Here is a 12,532-nt window from a genome sequence, read left to right on the forward strand (position 1 = left end):
CATAAATCCCAGAAAGTCCACCTGAGGCACTCCTAGTAGACATTTTTCCCGCTTCACCTTGAGACCCGCCGTCTGGAAACGGTGCAGAACGGTGCGGAGGCGGTCCTCAAACTCCTCTGGTGTGGGCCCGGCAATCAACACATCATCGAAGAAGGGGGTGACACCAGGAATTCCTTTAAGGAGAGAGTCCATTAGGTTCTGGAATATGCCTGGTGCCACGCTGACGCCGAATTGCAGCCGCTTTACCCTGAACGCTCCTCTGTGCGTCACAATTGTCTGTGCCTCTGCTGTGGCCTCATCTACTGGTAGCTGTTGATATGCTTGGGCCAAGTCCAGCTTGCCAAAAATTTTCGACCCAGCCAGGGTGGCAAGGACATGGCTGACCACTGGCACTGGGTATGCATGGGCCGTGAGGGCCTTGTTTATGGTACATTTGTAGTCTGCGCAGATGCGGACCGAACCATTAGGCTTGACGGGTGTGACGATTGGGGTTTCCCAGGGGGCATTAGGCACCGGCTCCAGCACTCCTTGCTCCACGAGCCGGTCCAATTCCTCGTCTATACGGGGTTTCAGGGCGAACGGGACCCGGCGGGCCTTGAGCCTGACTGGTCGTACTGCGGGGTCAAGCTGTAGAGCAATGGGGGGGCCCGTATACTGTCCCAATTTCCCATCAAAAACCCCCGGAAATTCCTTGCATATGGCGTCCACGTCCACTTGTAAGCTAGTGTTGTTCACCCCGGTGACGGCTAGCCCCAGTGGTCCAAACCATGCCAATCCCAGTAAGCTAATGTAGGGGCCCTTGACCACAAGCAAGTCCAGTTGCCGCGTCCGCCCTCGGTATTGCACCCTGAAGGTCCCCACCCCCATTGTGGGGACCTTACGTTTCTGGAAGTCCCGGAGGGTGAATGGGGCCGGCCTGAGTTTGGGACCCCCAGTAGGACACAGTTTCCTTAAGGTCCTTGCCGAGATTATGGATAGATTTGAACCCGTGTCAAGCTCCATGCGGCATGGGGCCCCCTCTATCTGTACCTCTACATAAATTTTCTCTACGTTGGGGTGGGGCAACTGGTATACCTGGAAGTCCGTGAGCTCCGTTGAGTTGCCTTGGTGCGTTGGGCCCCGGGACCTGGGGCTCTTGGATTGGTCATCTGATGCCTGGCGTCGGGTGGGCCGAGCCCGACACACCCGGGCGATGTGTCCCGATTTTCTGCACTGCCTGCACTCTGCGTTGCGGAAACGGCAGGTCCTCCTCTCGTGACTTTCTCCACAGCTTGCGCAGTTCCCTCCTTCTCGTCGAGGCAGCTGTGGTATGTGGGCTGCTTGAGTGCGCTGCTGTACTCGGTGCACCTCCTCCCTGTTGGATCCAGAGTCGTCGGTGAGGTCTTCGTGGTGGACCCTCGGTTGGGACGGCTGGCTCGGCCGTGCCTCTTGCGTCGACTTCTCAGCAGCTTCCGTTGCCAGGGCCTCCTCCAGAGCGACCTGGAACGTTAGGTCCTTCTTAGCGTAGAGGCGTCGTTGCAGCTTCTCATCCCTCAGGCCACCGACGAGGCGGTCACGAAGCATGTTCTCCAGCTCTGAGAAGTTGCAGAACCGGGCGGCTTGGCGGAGAGAGGTCACAAACCCAGTTATGGTTTCCCCAGGGGCTTGCCGCTTTGCGTAGAAGGCATTTCGACGAGCCACCACTGAGGGCTGTGGCGAAAAGTGCCCCTTCAGCTGTTCCATTATTGTTTTGTATGGAACTGTAGCGACGTCTTCAGGCGCAAGGAGAGCCCGGGCGATTTCAAACGTCTCCTCTCCGCAGACGCTGAAGAATATTGCCCTCTTCTTGGCGTCTTCTTCATCGGTGACCCCTTTGGCTTCTAGGAGGAAGGTGAAACGAGAGGTGTACGCTTCCCAGTCTCCAGATGCTGGGTTGAACGGCGAGAAGCTGCTGTTGGTTGCCATTCTGAGTTCCTTGTGTCCCGGAGCTGAAGCCTAGATACACGGTGCGAGGCAGCGGTGCGGTGTGTGGCAGTCAGCTCAGCGGGATCCCACCTTCGTCGCCAGTGAAATATACTCAGAGTCGCAAAGTGATTTCATGCTCTTTATTCAGCTCATAGTGGTGAGGAGGAATGAATGAAAGTCCCCTCAAAGTATCTGCTTTATATACATTATTTACACAATGGGCTGCACATGATTGGCTAATTCTGGAATTCTACTGTAAGCCAATCAGGTTGTGGATTCACTTATATCTGGAGCATGATTGGGTGGTTCCTGCCAACCAATCAGACTGCTGCATTGTTCTAGGACCAATCAGACTGCTGCGATTTGGATCCTATTGTTCTAGGACCAATCAGACTGCTGCAGTTTCGATCCTATTCAACTCAGTACATAACAACTTTGCTTCAGGATGAGAACAGAAATCGTGCTCCAGCGGCGCGGCGGCAGCAGGAGGCCCCATTTGCTAAAGTGGTGCTTCAGGTTAAGAGCAGTTTCAGGTTAAGAGCAGACCTCCAGAACGAATTAAGTACTTAACCCGAGGTACCACTGTATTGCTAAATTTTTCAAAATGCCACTTCTTTTACCTGCCTAAGCGGTCATCAGAAATTACAGGATGTGCTCCCACAATCAAATAAGGATGTAAGACAAGCCGTCTGTGCCCACAAAGCATCTCCAGCTAGCTTATTTACCTTTGTATCCTGTTGATAAAACTCAACAAAAAGAAACATTTAAAAATAATAATAATAATAATATCTCATACTTCAGGTTTCTAAGATCCAAAAGCCTAGACAAGTCCTACTGGCGGATCTATAGACCCACCACAGGTGCCTTCCTCCTTCTAACTGCACTCCATCTATGTGACCAGGTAAGAATTCAAAGGCGCCCCAAAGGTTGCTTCCAGACAATCTGTCTGTTGAATCTTCCTCCTGATTTGTTTGCACAAAGTTTACAGGGAGGTTAGATCATGCCGGCTATTTGCTGAGCATTTGTTCTGATTTGTTTGCGAGGATCTTATACAATGTGGCATTCAACAAAGAAGTTTAGTTTGCGGAGTGGGGGAGTGAGTTTGTTGCACAAGAGCTAGAAATTAATTTCAGAACTTGACTGTGGCTGAATCCTACCCCCAAAAACCAATGACAGTCTAGAAGTGCCCAGAGGTGATAATCTGAGCTGCAAGGGCTGCAAACACACAAGGGACAGGATTCAACTAATAATTCCCATCAGCAGAAGCCCTCAGCAAGGAATGCTGCTTGCGATGTGGGGCTTCCTCCCCTTTTCATCTTCCATGCCCCCTCCCAATTGGCTGGGGGTGGTCTGGAGAACCTCAGGGACAACGTGTGGGGCACTGGAGCAAGGCAAGTGGGGATTGTTCTCTCTAGCAAGCTGATGGAACAATCACATTAGTGTGACATTTAATTCCTCCCCATACCTTGGGGATGTTAGGGATACTGTCAATGGACAGGGTTGTATCAGCTGAGGGTGGTGAGGCTTAACCCCTTTCTCCCTTACATCTCCTCAGTCTAAATCTTGCCCTGCCAGAACCTTGCTGTTATTAGCTCTATTAGCGGGGGGGGGGGGGGGGGGCAGATGAAGTACAGAGGCTACACACACACACACAACAACTTTGGATGGAGATTGCTTTAGATTGAGGAAAGGGCAAGGGAAGAAAAGGTTTGAGCTAATAATTTTGCAGCCTTGCAGGAGACCCTAGTCACCATGGATCTTCCACAGCACATCTCTGTGTGGGCTGCATTATTATTATTATTATTATTATTATTATTATTATTATTATACCCCTCCTTTATCCTATAGCTCCCCAATTTTGGCTCTTGGCTTTCCACAGGTAAGTGCTTACGGATACATCACCGAAGACTACCAAAAGTATTCGGATCATTATTATGACCAGAAATGGCATCGCTTAGTCTTTTATAGCAACCATGACTTTGATTTGGAACGGAGGACATGGAAGAAACTTCACGACTCGGGCATCATGAAGCTGTACCAGCGATCCTGAGCAAGATGAAAAGGGAGCCCTGGCTGATGGCAAATTTTGGGAGCTGAGATGGATCTGAGCCGTATTTTCTATTATCATTTTGGTAGAGCGGGTCCTTGCCAGCTAAAGACTTGGTTCTTGCAACAACAAATATCCATTCCGCTGCACATGCAGTTTTGTTGGTTGCAGGACAAAACAAAAGACAAAAGGGATATTACTACTTGAAAACATTGTGATGGGGTTAATTATTCCCTGAGAATTCACTGTGAGTATAATGAGCCGAGTTGGCCATTGCTACCTGTGTTGGCTGGAAGGGGTCTCACACAGCATTTCCACTATACTCTCTGGTCCGTTTTACTCCTTCCTGGTTTCAGTTCTCCACCAGTCAGTCTCTACTACAGTAGCTTAAACATTTGATTTACATCAGTGAAGAGCAAAGCTCAACAATCAGCCCTTGCTTTTGTGTGTGTGTGTGTGTTGGCAACATGTCTTGATGCATTTGCCATCGCTTTGGTGAAGCCTATTCTCTCATTAGATCTTTTCCCATTAGATGTGCTCTGTCTCTGCTCTGGGAGACGATCCTGGGGCTTTAAGTTCTCGGTAGGGTCGCAAGGACTCATTGTTTCTCCGGCTCTGGAATCCAAGCTGTGCCACATTGCTTCATGTTGCTAGGTGACCATCTCCATGCTGGCATTCTTCAAAGCTGAATAGGACCCTTTTCAATTCCCAAGAAGTTTTTGAAGTTTCTCTCTCCAGAGGCCCTTTCTCCCTTGCACTTCTCTGTTGTGGAAAGGGGATTACCTTCCAACTCCTTCATATCAGAAGGAGGTGATGGAAAATTCTCCCTTAACAACAAAGTCAGCTGCAAATCCAAGAAAACTCAAGAGCATAGAGACATGGACAAAGATCAACTGTCTGCATGACCGGAGCTGATTGCACCCCTGTCTTGCTTTTTTCCTGCAAGACCATAGAACTGGTTTGGGATTAATCATTGTAGTCTCACTGGAAGAAAAATCCTGATCTCTTAGGATCCAGAAAACAGAAGGTTAAGATGCTGAATTTCCTTTAACTTCAGGCTGGAGGGTGGATCCATTCTGTCTCTTTAGATACTAGCCTATAGATACTGACACTACTTTTTATTTTATTTTTACAAAGCAGCTGATTGGTTTAACAGAGTTGTTAAAAATATAGTGCAAAGATACTAGCAAATATTTTTCCTGATTTATGAAAGGCCAGAGTAGATGCAATGCTTGTGATAAGAGGGAGAAAAGCAAGGAAAGAAAATAAAAGTGAAGAAAGTGAAGTACTTTTTTATTGCTGGGTTGTCCAGTTGTACTGGAAATCTACTTGTACAGGTATGCATTCCTATGCCCACTCCATTGCTCTTGGCGTCTGTTGCTACGTAGTTTGCTCTTATCCAAAACCATGTACTTGTTTCTTGAGTGATATTTCTTAATCAGTGTTATAAGTAGTTAAAGTTGCATTTCTCACCTGGCAGTAAGCCTCAATGAACGCAATGGAACTTTCTTCTGAACACACCTGCGTAGGATTGCAGTGTAAGGTAAGAATTACAAGACAAACTTTTCAGGAGCTGGCAGAGGCAGTTAATATCTCAATATAAAAATAGTGCAGAGTTTTTAAAAAACAGACCTATGTTTACACTTACACCTTATTAAATGCAATACTCAGAAAAAGTCCTACTGAGCTTACTTCTTAGCATTGCAGCCTGAATGCTTTTGCTTATACAAGAACGTGATCAGAATGTATGTAAATATAAAAATACCTAGGTTAGCCAGCACAGGAATGGGCGTCTTGACGAGGAGAGGGCAGGGAAACATTCTTTTTGCATTTGCAAAGCTTTGCAAAGGGTTTCATCTTTGAATCATTCCTCTAAAACATCTCCTTTCCAAAGGCAGGATACTGGCTTGTTCTGACTTTTCACCTATTCCACTATGACCCTTACAATGAGCAAGTCATTAGTAAAATGCCCATCATCAATATGGCAGGAAGTTTGTTTGCCAAAGAAGGTTATATATTCCACAAAACCTACCATCCGGAGAATGCATACAGTGCATGCCCTCAAACACACATGTGAGGCGAACCATAGTGATAGAGAAAAGAGCTTTCCCCATTCAAGTGGGGGGGACTAACCTTTCTTCCACCTCTCTGGTGCGGATGCCAATGTATGGGCTGAGGGTGTCCCAAGAACATGCGCAAGAATGTCCATCTTCTCCCAATTATGTTCTTACATAATTGTAATGCTGCTTTGGCCCATCAGGTGGCAGCATCTCTTTAGGTTGCCATATGATTTATTGACAGCAAAGCCCAAAGTAATGCGCTCTATGTGAGGCTGCCCTTAGGGACCAGTCTGAAAGCCGCAGCAGCTCCAAAAGGCAGGGGCTAAGGTACTGAGCCAGGCATCCTATCATGTAGCTGTTATACCACTCTTAGACCTGGCCAGGTTTAAGGTTTTAGTTTTGCACTGCAAAGCCCTGAACTAGTGACCAGCTTACTCAAAGGAGGGATTGATGAATCCCTTAGTGAGGGATGAATCCCTCCTGGCTATGCTGTGTCTTATAAATGCTTTTTTAGAGGTGACAAGAGGAAAGGCCTTATTAGTGATGGCACCCGCTCTGTAGAATCACCTCCCCTCTGAATTGCAGCAATTGCCTACACCGTTGCAATTTTGGCATGTGCTGCAAACCCCTCTGTTGTCTGAGGTCCTTGTTGGCCACCAATACCAACTAGTTCCTTTTTAACTTAACCTTCTGTTTGCCTAGCGGCTACATTTTATTCTCAATTGTAGTTTTGTTGTACAGTACTTCTTGGTTTTGTACACTTCTGGTGTTGCTTATGAAAAGCAATATAAAAATGTGTTCATAGATTATTATTTTTAATGCACACTTTTCACAAAATAGCCTTGCAATATGTGATGTTGCAAAAGTGCCACAATCTGAGATATGGTGTACCATCTTTCGTACAGCTGTCAGTCACACTGTAAGTGTGTTGGAGTGTGTGTGATCCAATCTGACTTGTGCTGCAATGGAAAGCAGAATACCCAAGCACTGTTCATATGCAAATATTTTCTCCGGAGTGCATTAGGGAATCAGGAGGGAATCAGAATAGGAGGAGGAAGCCCTGTGCCACTCAGCCAATGCTCTGGTCTTCTGCTCCTTGACCCAGAAAGATTGCTGATCCCTAATTTAGCACATCCAGTCTGCTTTCAATATCATTACAATAACAAAGCAAGACAAAAGGGGATGGTTTGTGCTCTCTCTCTCTCTCTCTCTCTCTCTCTCTCTCTCTCCCCCCGTTGCTGTTTTCACCATAAAGGGACCCCTGACCAGTCATGACCGACTCTAGGGTTGTGGTGCTCATCTCGCTTTATTGGCTGAGGGAGCTGATGTAAAGCTTCCGGGTCATGTGGCCTGCATGACTAAGCACCTTCTGGCGAACCAGAGCAGTGCACAGAAACACCGTTTACCTTCCCGCCATTATCTACTTGCACTTTGAGGTGCTTTTGAACTGCTAGGTTGGCAGGAGCAGGGACTGAGCAACGGGAGCTCACCCCGTCACGGGGATTCGAACCACCGACCTTCTGATCAGCAAGTCCTAGGCTCTGTGGTTTAACCCACAGCACCACCCACGTCCCTTAGCAGTGCCTGAGGTAGATTGACTCAAAGATGGCCTCTCTGAGGGGTGGAGAGATTCTTCCATCACCAAGGAGCTGTTAGGAATTGTCCCTCAGTCATTGCGCCTGAATGCACTTGAAGCTACTTGAGCTCCCCAACTGTCTTTGACTCCAGCCTTCCAGCAGCTCCTATGAAAGGAAGTGATCGCTGAAAGACTCAAACCTGAGAGAGATGCTGCCAGTGGCTGAGTTCGGCTCAATTTCAGGGCAACTTTCCATGTTCCTATGTTCCTGAATTCTGCTTTGAATCGCACCTCAGGATTGCTTCCTCCTTCCCACAAGCTCACCCCCAAGTCTGCTCTTTCTTGGTCCTCCACCTAAAGCCATGGGCATCTAAAGTTTGACATGTACCACAGTAAATATATGCACATTTGCTTTTGTTCCTAAGCATATCGTGTTCACCGTGGAAGGATTTTGTGAAGTCTCCTGAGACATATGCCATCTACTCTGCCCATATGCTGCAGATTCCCAGACTGCCATATGCTCTATGTTCTTTGGCAGGGTTGATGGATGACAGACTTTGTAGACCATCTCGAGGATCTTTATGGGGAGATGTATACTTCTCATGCTTGGATTTTCTGCTCTGGGTGCAAACGAAGATCCGGCCTTTGATGAAAAGCTATACTAAGTGTTAACAGCCTCAGTAAAGCTGTGGATGTGGCAACTGGTTGACACAGGTGTGGGTGTGCACCTTCCTCTCTAATAAAAATATGCCTGAAAGCCAGGTCAATGGGCTTGGATGAGCATTGCAGTTATCAGGGCTAAGTGAGCCACAGGCAACAGAGGGAGAAGTTGGTTTCCAGCGACCCAGAAACACTCCAGAGGCAGGAAGACGATTGCTCAGGCAAAGCCTACACAGGAAGTCTCTTATAGTCTCTCCTATAAGGCCCCAATGGTTAGTTTAGGTGGGTAGGGCAGTTCAGTGCCTGAGAAGACTCCCCTTCCCCAGAACAGGACAGACGTCAGCACACAGCATTGTGGGGCAAAGGCAATGACCCATGGGCCTCAAAGGGCATACTGGGGCAGTTTCCAGGATTGATTTGTTTTCAGACATAAACTGAAAGGAGAAGTATCAGGCAGGGAACCATCCGGTGGGATATCCAGCCTCATATAAGAAACATGCTTAACTCTAATGAATCATCACCACCATCATCATCACAATTTAATGATGTATACCCCGCCCATCTGGCTGGGTTTCCCCAGCCACTCTGGGCAGCTTCCAGCAAAATATAAAAACATAATAAAATGCATGAAGGGGTTAAGACCATAGAGTAAGCAGTCCTGCCAGGCTTAGCTAGGTCACTCCCCATCATCTTGGAAGGAAGGGTTACCAAACTCTCTTGTTCTTCTTCTTTCACCATGTGAACCCTACCCTTAAGGAGGACAAAGCTGCATGCTCCAAGCTTAGACCGTGGGGCTTAAGCAAGCAATCTTTGTGTTCCCAGACAAATAATTTAAAAACATTTGCCATTTTGGGAGCTTAAGTTATGCTGCCTATCTTTTCTTGCTGCCGTGTGGAAAAGCACATGAATCTGACTTTTGAAGAGTTTGTAAGTAAACCATTTTGAACTTACAAACTGTTTGGTCTCTTTCTATGATAAGAGTGGGGAGCTTTGCAAGAAACTAAGTAGAGGATATTGTAAAGGACCAACAGTCTAAATTTCCACACTTTGTTTTGCTGCATTTTTGTGGTTTTAAATCTTTGTTGGAGTTCTCTCTCACCAAAGAGTACTTTCTCCAAACCTCCATCTAAGCATCCAGGGAGTTCTTTTATTTTACCTAGTGGTTTCCCCCCCTATTACCCAAAATACAAAAACCAACACATCACACCCAGCCACCCAAAGCTTCTGGCCCCCCCAAGGCATTGTGGGGGAGCAAAGATGGTCATCACTGCAGCTGCCTGACCTGGAACTCCTTTTTCGGAGCTGAATCCTTAAAAGAAAAGAAAAAAGCTGTGCCAGAGCCTGTGCCTGCCTCCTGAAAACATGTCCCCCACGCCTGTAAGCTTAGCAGGGAGGAGTATAATGATTACACCCCCTGCCAGCGTATGGTGTGTGTTTTTCATTTCCTTTCAAGGGCTCAATGCTGGGCTGGGCAGCTATTGCAGTCTCTCTCGCCCATTTGTTCCTGCAGCTGCCCACTCTCAGCACCGGGTAGCTGGGGTGCCAGTTCTGGGGGTGGTGGCCCACGCTTGCTTGGCAAAGGTGCCAGGGTGGTGCTTTGGCAAAGGGCTCTGAGGTGCTGGACTTGGCCCCAGGATGTGCCGCAAGCTGCAGCTTATAAGGGGGCAGCTGCAAACTGAGCTGAGGGTATTGACTTATTTATACAGTGATACCTCGGATTAAGTACTTAATTCGTTCCGGAGGTCCGTACTTAACCTGAAACTGTTCTTAACCTGAAGCACCACTTTAGCTAATGGGGCCTCCTGCTGCCGCCGCGCCGCCGGAGCCCGATTTCTGTTCTCATCCTGAAGCAAAGTTTTTAACCTGAAGCACTATTTCTGGGTTAGTGGAGTCTTTAACCTGAAGCGTATGTAACCTAAATCATATGTAACCTGAGGTACCACTGTATATAAAAGTTGTTGCCCACTTTTCATTGGAAAATAACCCAGAAACAGGATATGGTACCCGTAAAACACAGTATATAAAAAAGCACGTTCTAGCAGTAAACATTGAAACAGGACGACAGGAGAGAGCACATACCCCCTTCAAATAACAAAGGAGAGTGACACAGATGCCGTCAAAAGGCTGGGTGTACAAGTAGGTCGTCCGGTGAGGCTGAAAGCTTATAAGACTCCATTGTGGCCTCAATATTGGCAGGGATGTCAGGCATCCAGATAAAAACCCCATCAATTTTTTAAAGTCTGTTTTCATTGCTATTTTTAACAAATATTTTATACTATTTAATGCAAACCTCAGGACATTGTTTTCAGATGAAGCTGCACATAGATACTACTAATTTAATAAAGTATCAGCAATGTGTGCAGAAGGCTACTTGCAAACGTGCAGCAGATCCACTTCTTGCACTTAAAGCACATGAGTTTCCCGCTCAAATAATCATGGGATCTGTAGTTTTCCCTCTCACAGAGCTACAGTTCCCAGGAGAACCCTTCAAACTACAAGGGAGGGGGAGGGGAAAGCCATGTGCTTTAAATGTGTGGCGGGTGTGCTATAAACGTATACTGTGGATCTTTCTTGCTAGACTATTGAAGTCGGTCTCTTAAGGATCACCTTCAGGCACACATTGTACGAGACCTTAACTCCTTACCAGAGCAGCTTGTCATCCACAGCCAAGCGATATTGAATTATTATTATTATTATTATTATTATGCTTTTTCAATCCCTGGGTCCTGATTCCAAAAATATAATCTTAATCGAGCCTTCCTCCGAGACTGTAATCGACAAATTCACTCTTACGAGCCAGGGCTTCTGGATTTTACCTTTGCGTGTGCCTCATTGACATACATCAGCTTAGCCTAGAAGTATAAACGAAGAAGAGACTCGTCTGATCATCTGTTGTACCCAAGGGTTAGTTACTTCCTGAGGCCATGTCCAAAGCCAAGGGCGGAGAGCTGATAGCCATGAAATGCTGGAAACCACTGCACTCCTCTTTTTTTAAAAAAAAACAACACAAACCAGCCTCCTAGGACCAATTTCAGGATGTTTGATCAAGGCAGCACAGCAGGCGTGTGGTTAAATCCCCCCCTCCCAGCTTCTAGTGGAACAAATTTAATTACCTGCCTCCATCCTCTCATTACTGCCTCTTGCCTTCATGTTTCCTGAATCTACATGGCGCAATGTCATCTCACTTGGACAATCTAATTTCAAGCAGAAACATGGCTGCATGGAAGGACACGGTCAGCGTGCTCCACTATATTTGCAAGGGTTGGAGGGTTCTACTGCCAGGACTACATTGCTAGAGTTGGAGAAGAAATGTGTCCTGCTCTAAAAATGTCCATAAATGTGTCTGGAGGCTTTTTACAGCTAGAGAGGGAAACCTAGGGCCCTCCAGATGTCGGTGAACTTCAGCTCTCACCATCCCTGACCATGCTGTCTAAGGCAGTGGCCAGTACAGAGTGCAGGAGAGGGAATTGCAATAACAATAATAATATCCTCCCATTCTCAGGGCCCACTGTGATGATGCAAGCTTCTCCAGAGACTTGAGATGGTAGGTGTCAAGACTTCAGGGAATCCTATCGCTCCCACAGTGGAATGTCAAGAAGCAGAAAAACAAGAAGAGTTCTTACAAAGTAGTTTATTTAATATTTACAGAGAGAGACGAAGGGATGCGGTCTCTCTTAGATAATGGCATTGCTCCACGTAAAGTTCCACCCTCTCAGGCCCTGGATCCTCAGGATTTTTGCACTGGGTCACCCCACATTCACCATCAGATCACATAGCATGTCCATGGCCACAGCCTGCACCAAAAAAATCACGTATCCACTGTTTCACGGGGCTGCAATGGCGCAAAAACGTGGTTACAAAGCACAGATCCACATGGACCCTCAGAATGTTTGCACTGGGTCACCCCAAATTCACCACCAGTTTTCTCACCTACCCCCCCCCAAACCCTGGGATGATGAGCCCAGCCACCTTTATTCACAGTTGCATAAGGACTACACTACAGCATGGCCATAAAGCTGTACGTTCAACCGCTGAAATACACACCCAATATGTAGCAATGGAGATTTATGTTACTGCTTTATGAATGGACTCTGTATTTTTGGAATTACCTAAGAGCCACCAACAGGGAGCTCTAGAATCTGACAGCTAATCAATTGGGGACTACCAAACAGTGACCCCTTTTGCTGAAAGCAGGTAACCAGCAGGAAATGCTTCAGCTCAGCCTTTGCACTGTTGACTGAACAC

At 47.0% G+C, this 12,532-nt stretch overlaps 1 protein-coding gene and 1 long non-coding RNA gene across 3 annotated transcripts in view; both read left to right on the forward strand.

Annotated features, from left to right (window-relative positions):
• Positions 1 to 6,855, forward strand: part of ST6GALNAC1 (ST6 N-acetylgalactosaminide alpha-2,6-sialyltransferase 1) — a 36,199-nt gene extending 29,344 nt beyond the window's left edge. For both annotated transcript variants that reach the window (XM_083429908.1, XM_083429909.1), the window contains exons 8-9: positions 2,746 to 2,845; positions 3,824 to 6,855. In XM_083429908.1, the coding sequence (XP_083286034.1) occupies positions 2,746 to 2,845; positions 3,824 to 3,994 (271 nt within the window). In that variant the 3' untranslated portion in view covers positions 3,995 to 6,855. The remainder of the gene's footprint in view (positions 1 to 2,745; positions 2,846 to 3,823) is intronic.
• A 646-nt stretch (positions 6,856 to 7,501) lies between these two features.
• LOC310672571 lies at positions 7,502 to 9,241 on the forward strand. Its single transcript, XR_014508660.1, has 2 exons — positions 7,502 to 7,631; positions 8,538 to 9,241. It is a non-coding gene; the product is annotated as an uncharacterized lncRNA (long non-coding RNA).
• Positions 9,242 to 12,532: the final 3,291 nt, after the last annotated feature.

Source organism: Podarcis tiliguerta (assembly GCF_965153285.1).
Source record: "Podarcis tiliguerta genome assembly, chromosome: 2".
Classification (NCBI taxonomy): domain Eukaryota; kingdom Metazoa; phylum Chordata; class Lepidosauria; order Squamata; family Lacertidae; genus Podarcis; species Podarcis tiliguerta.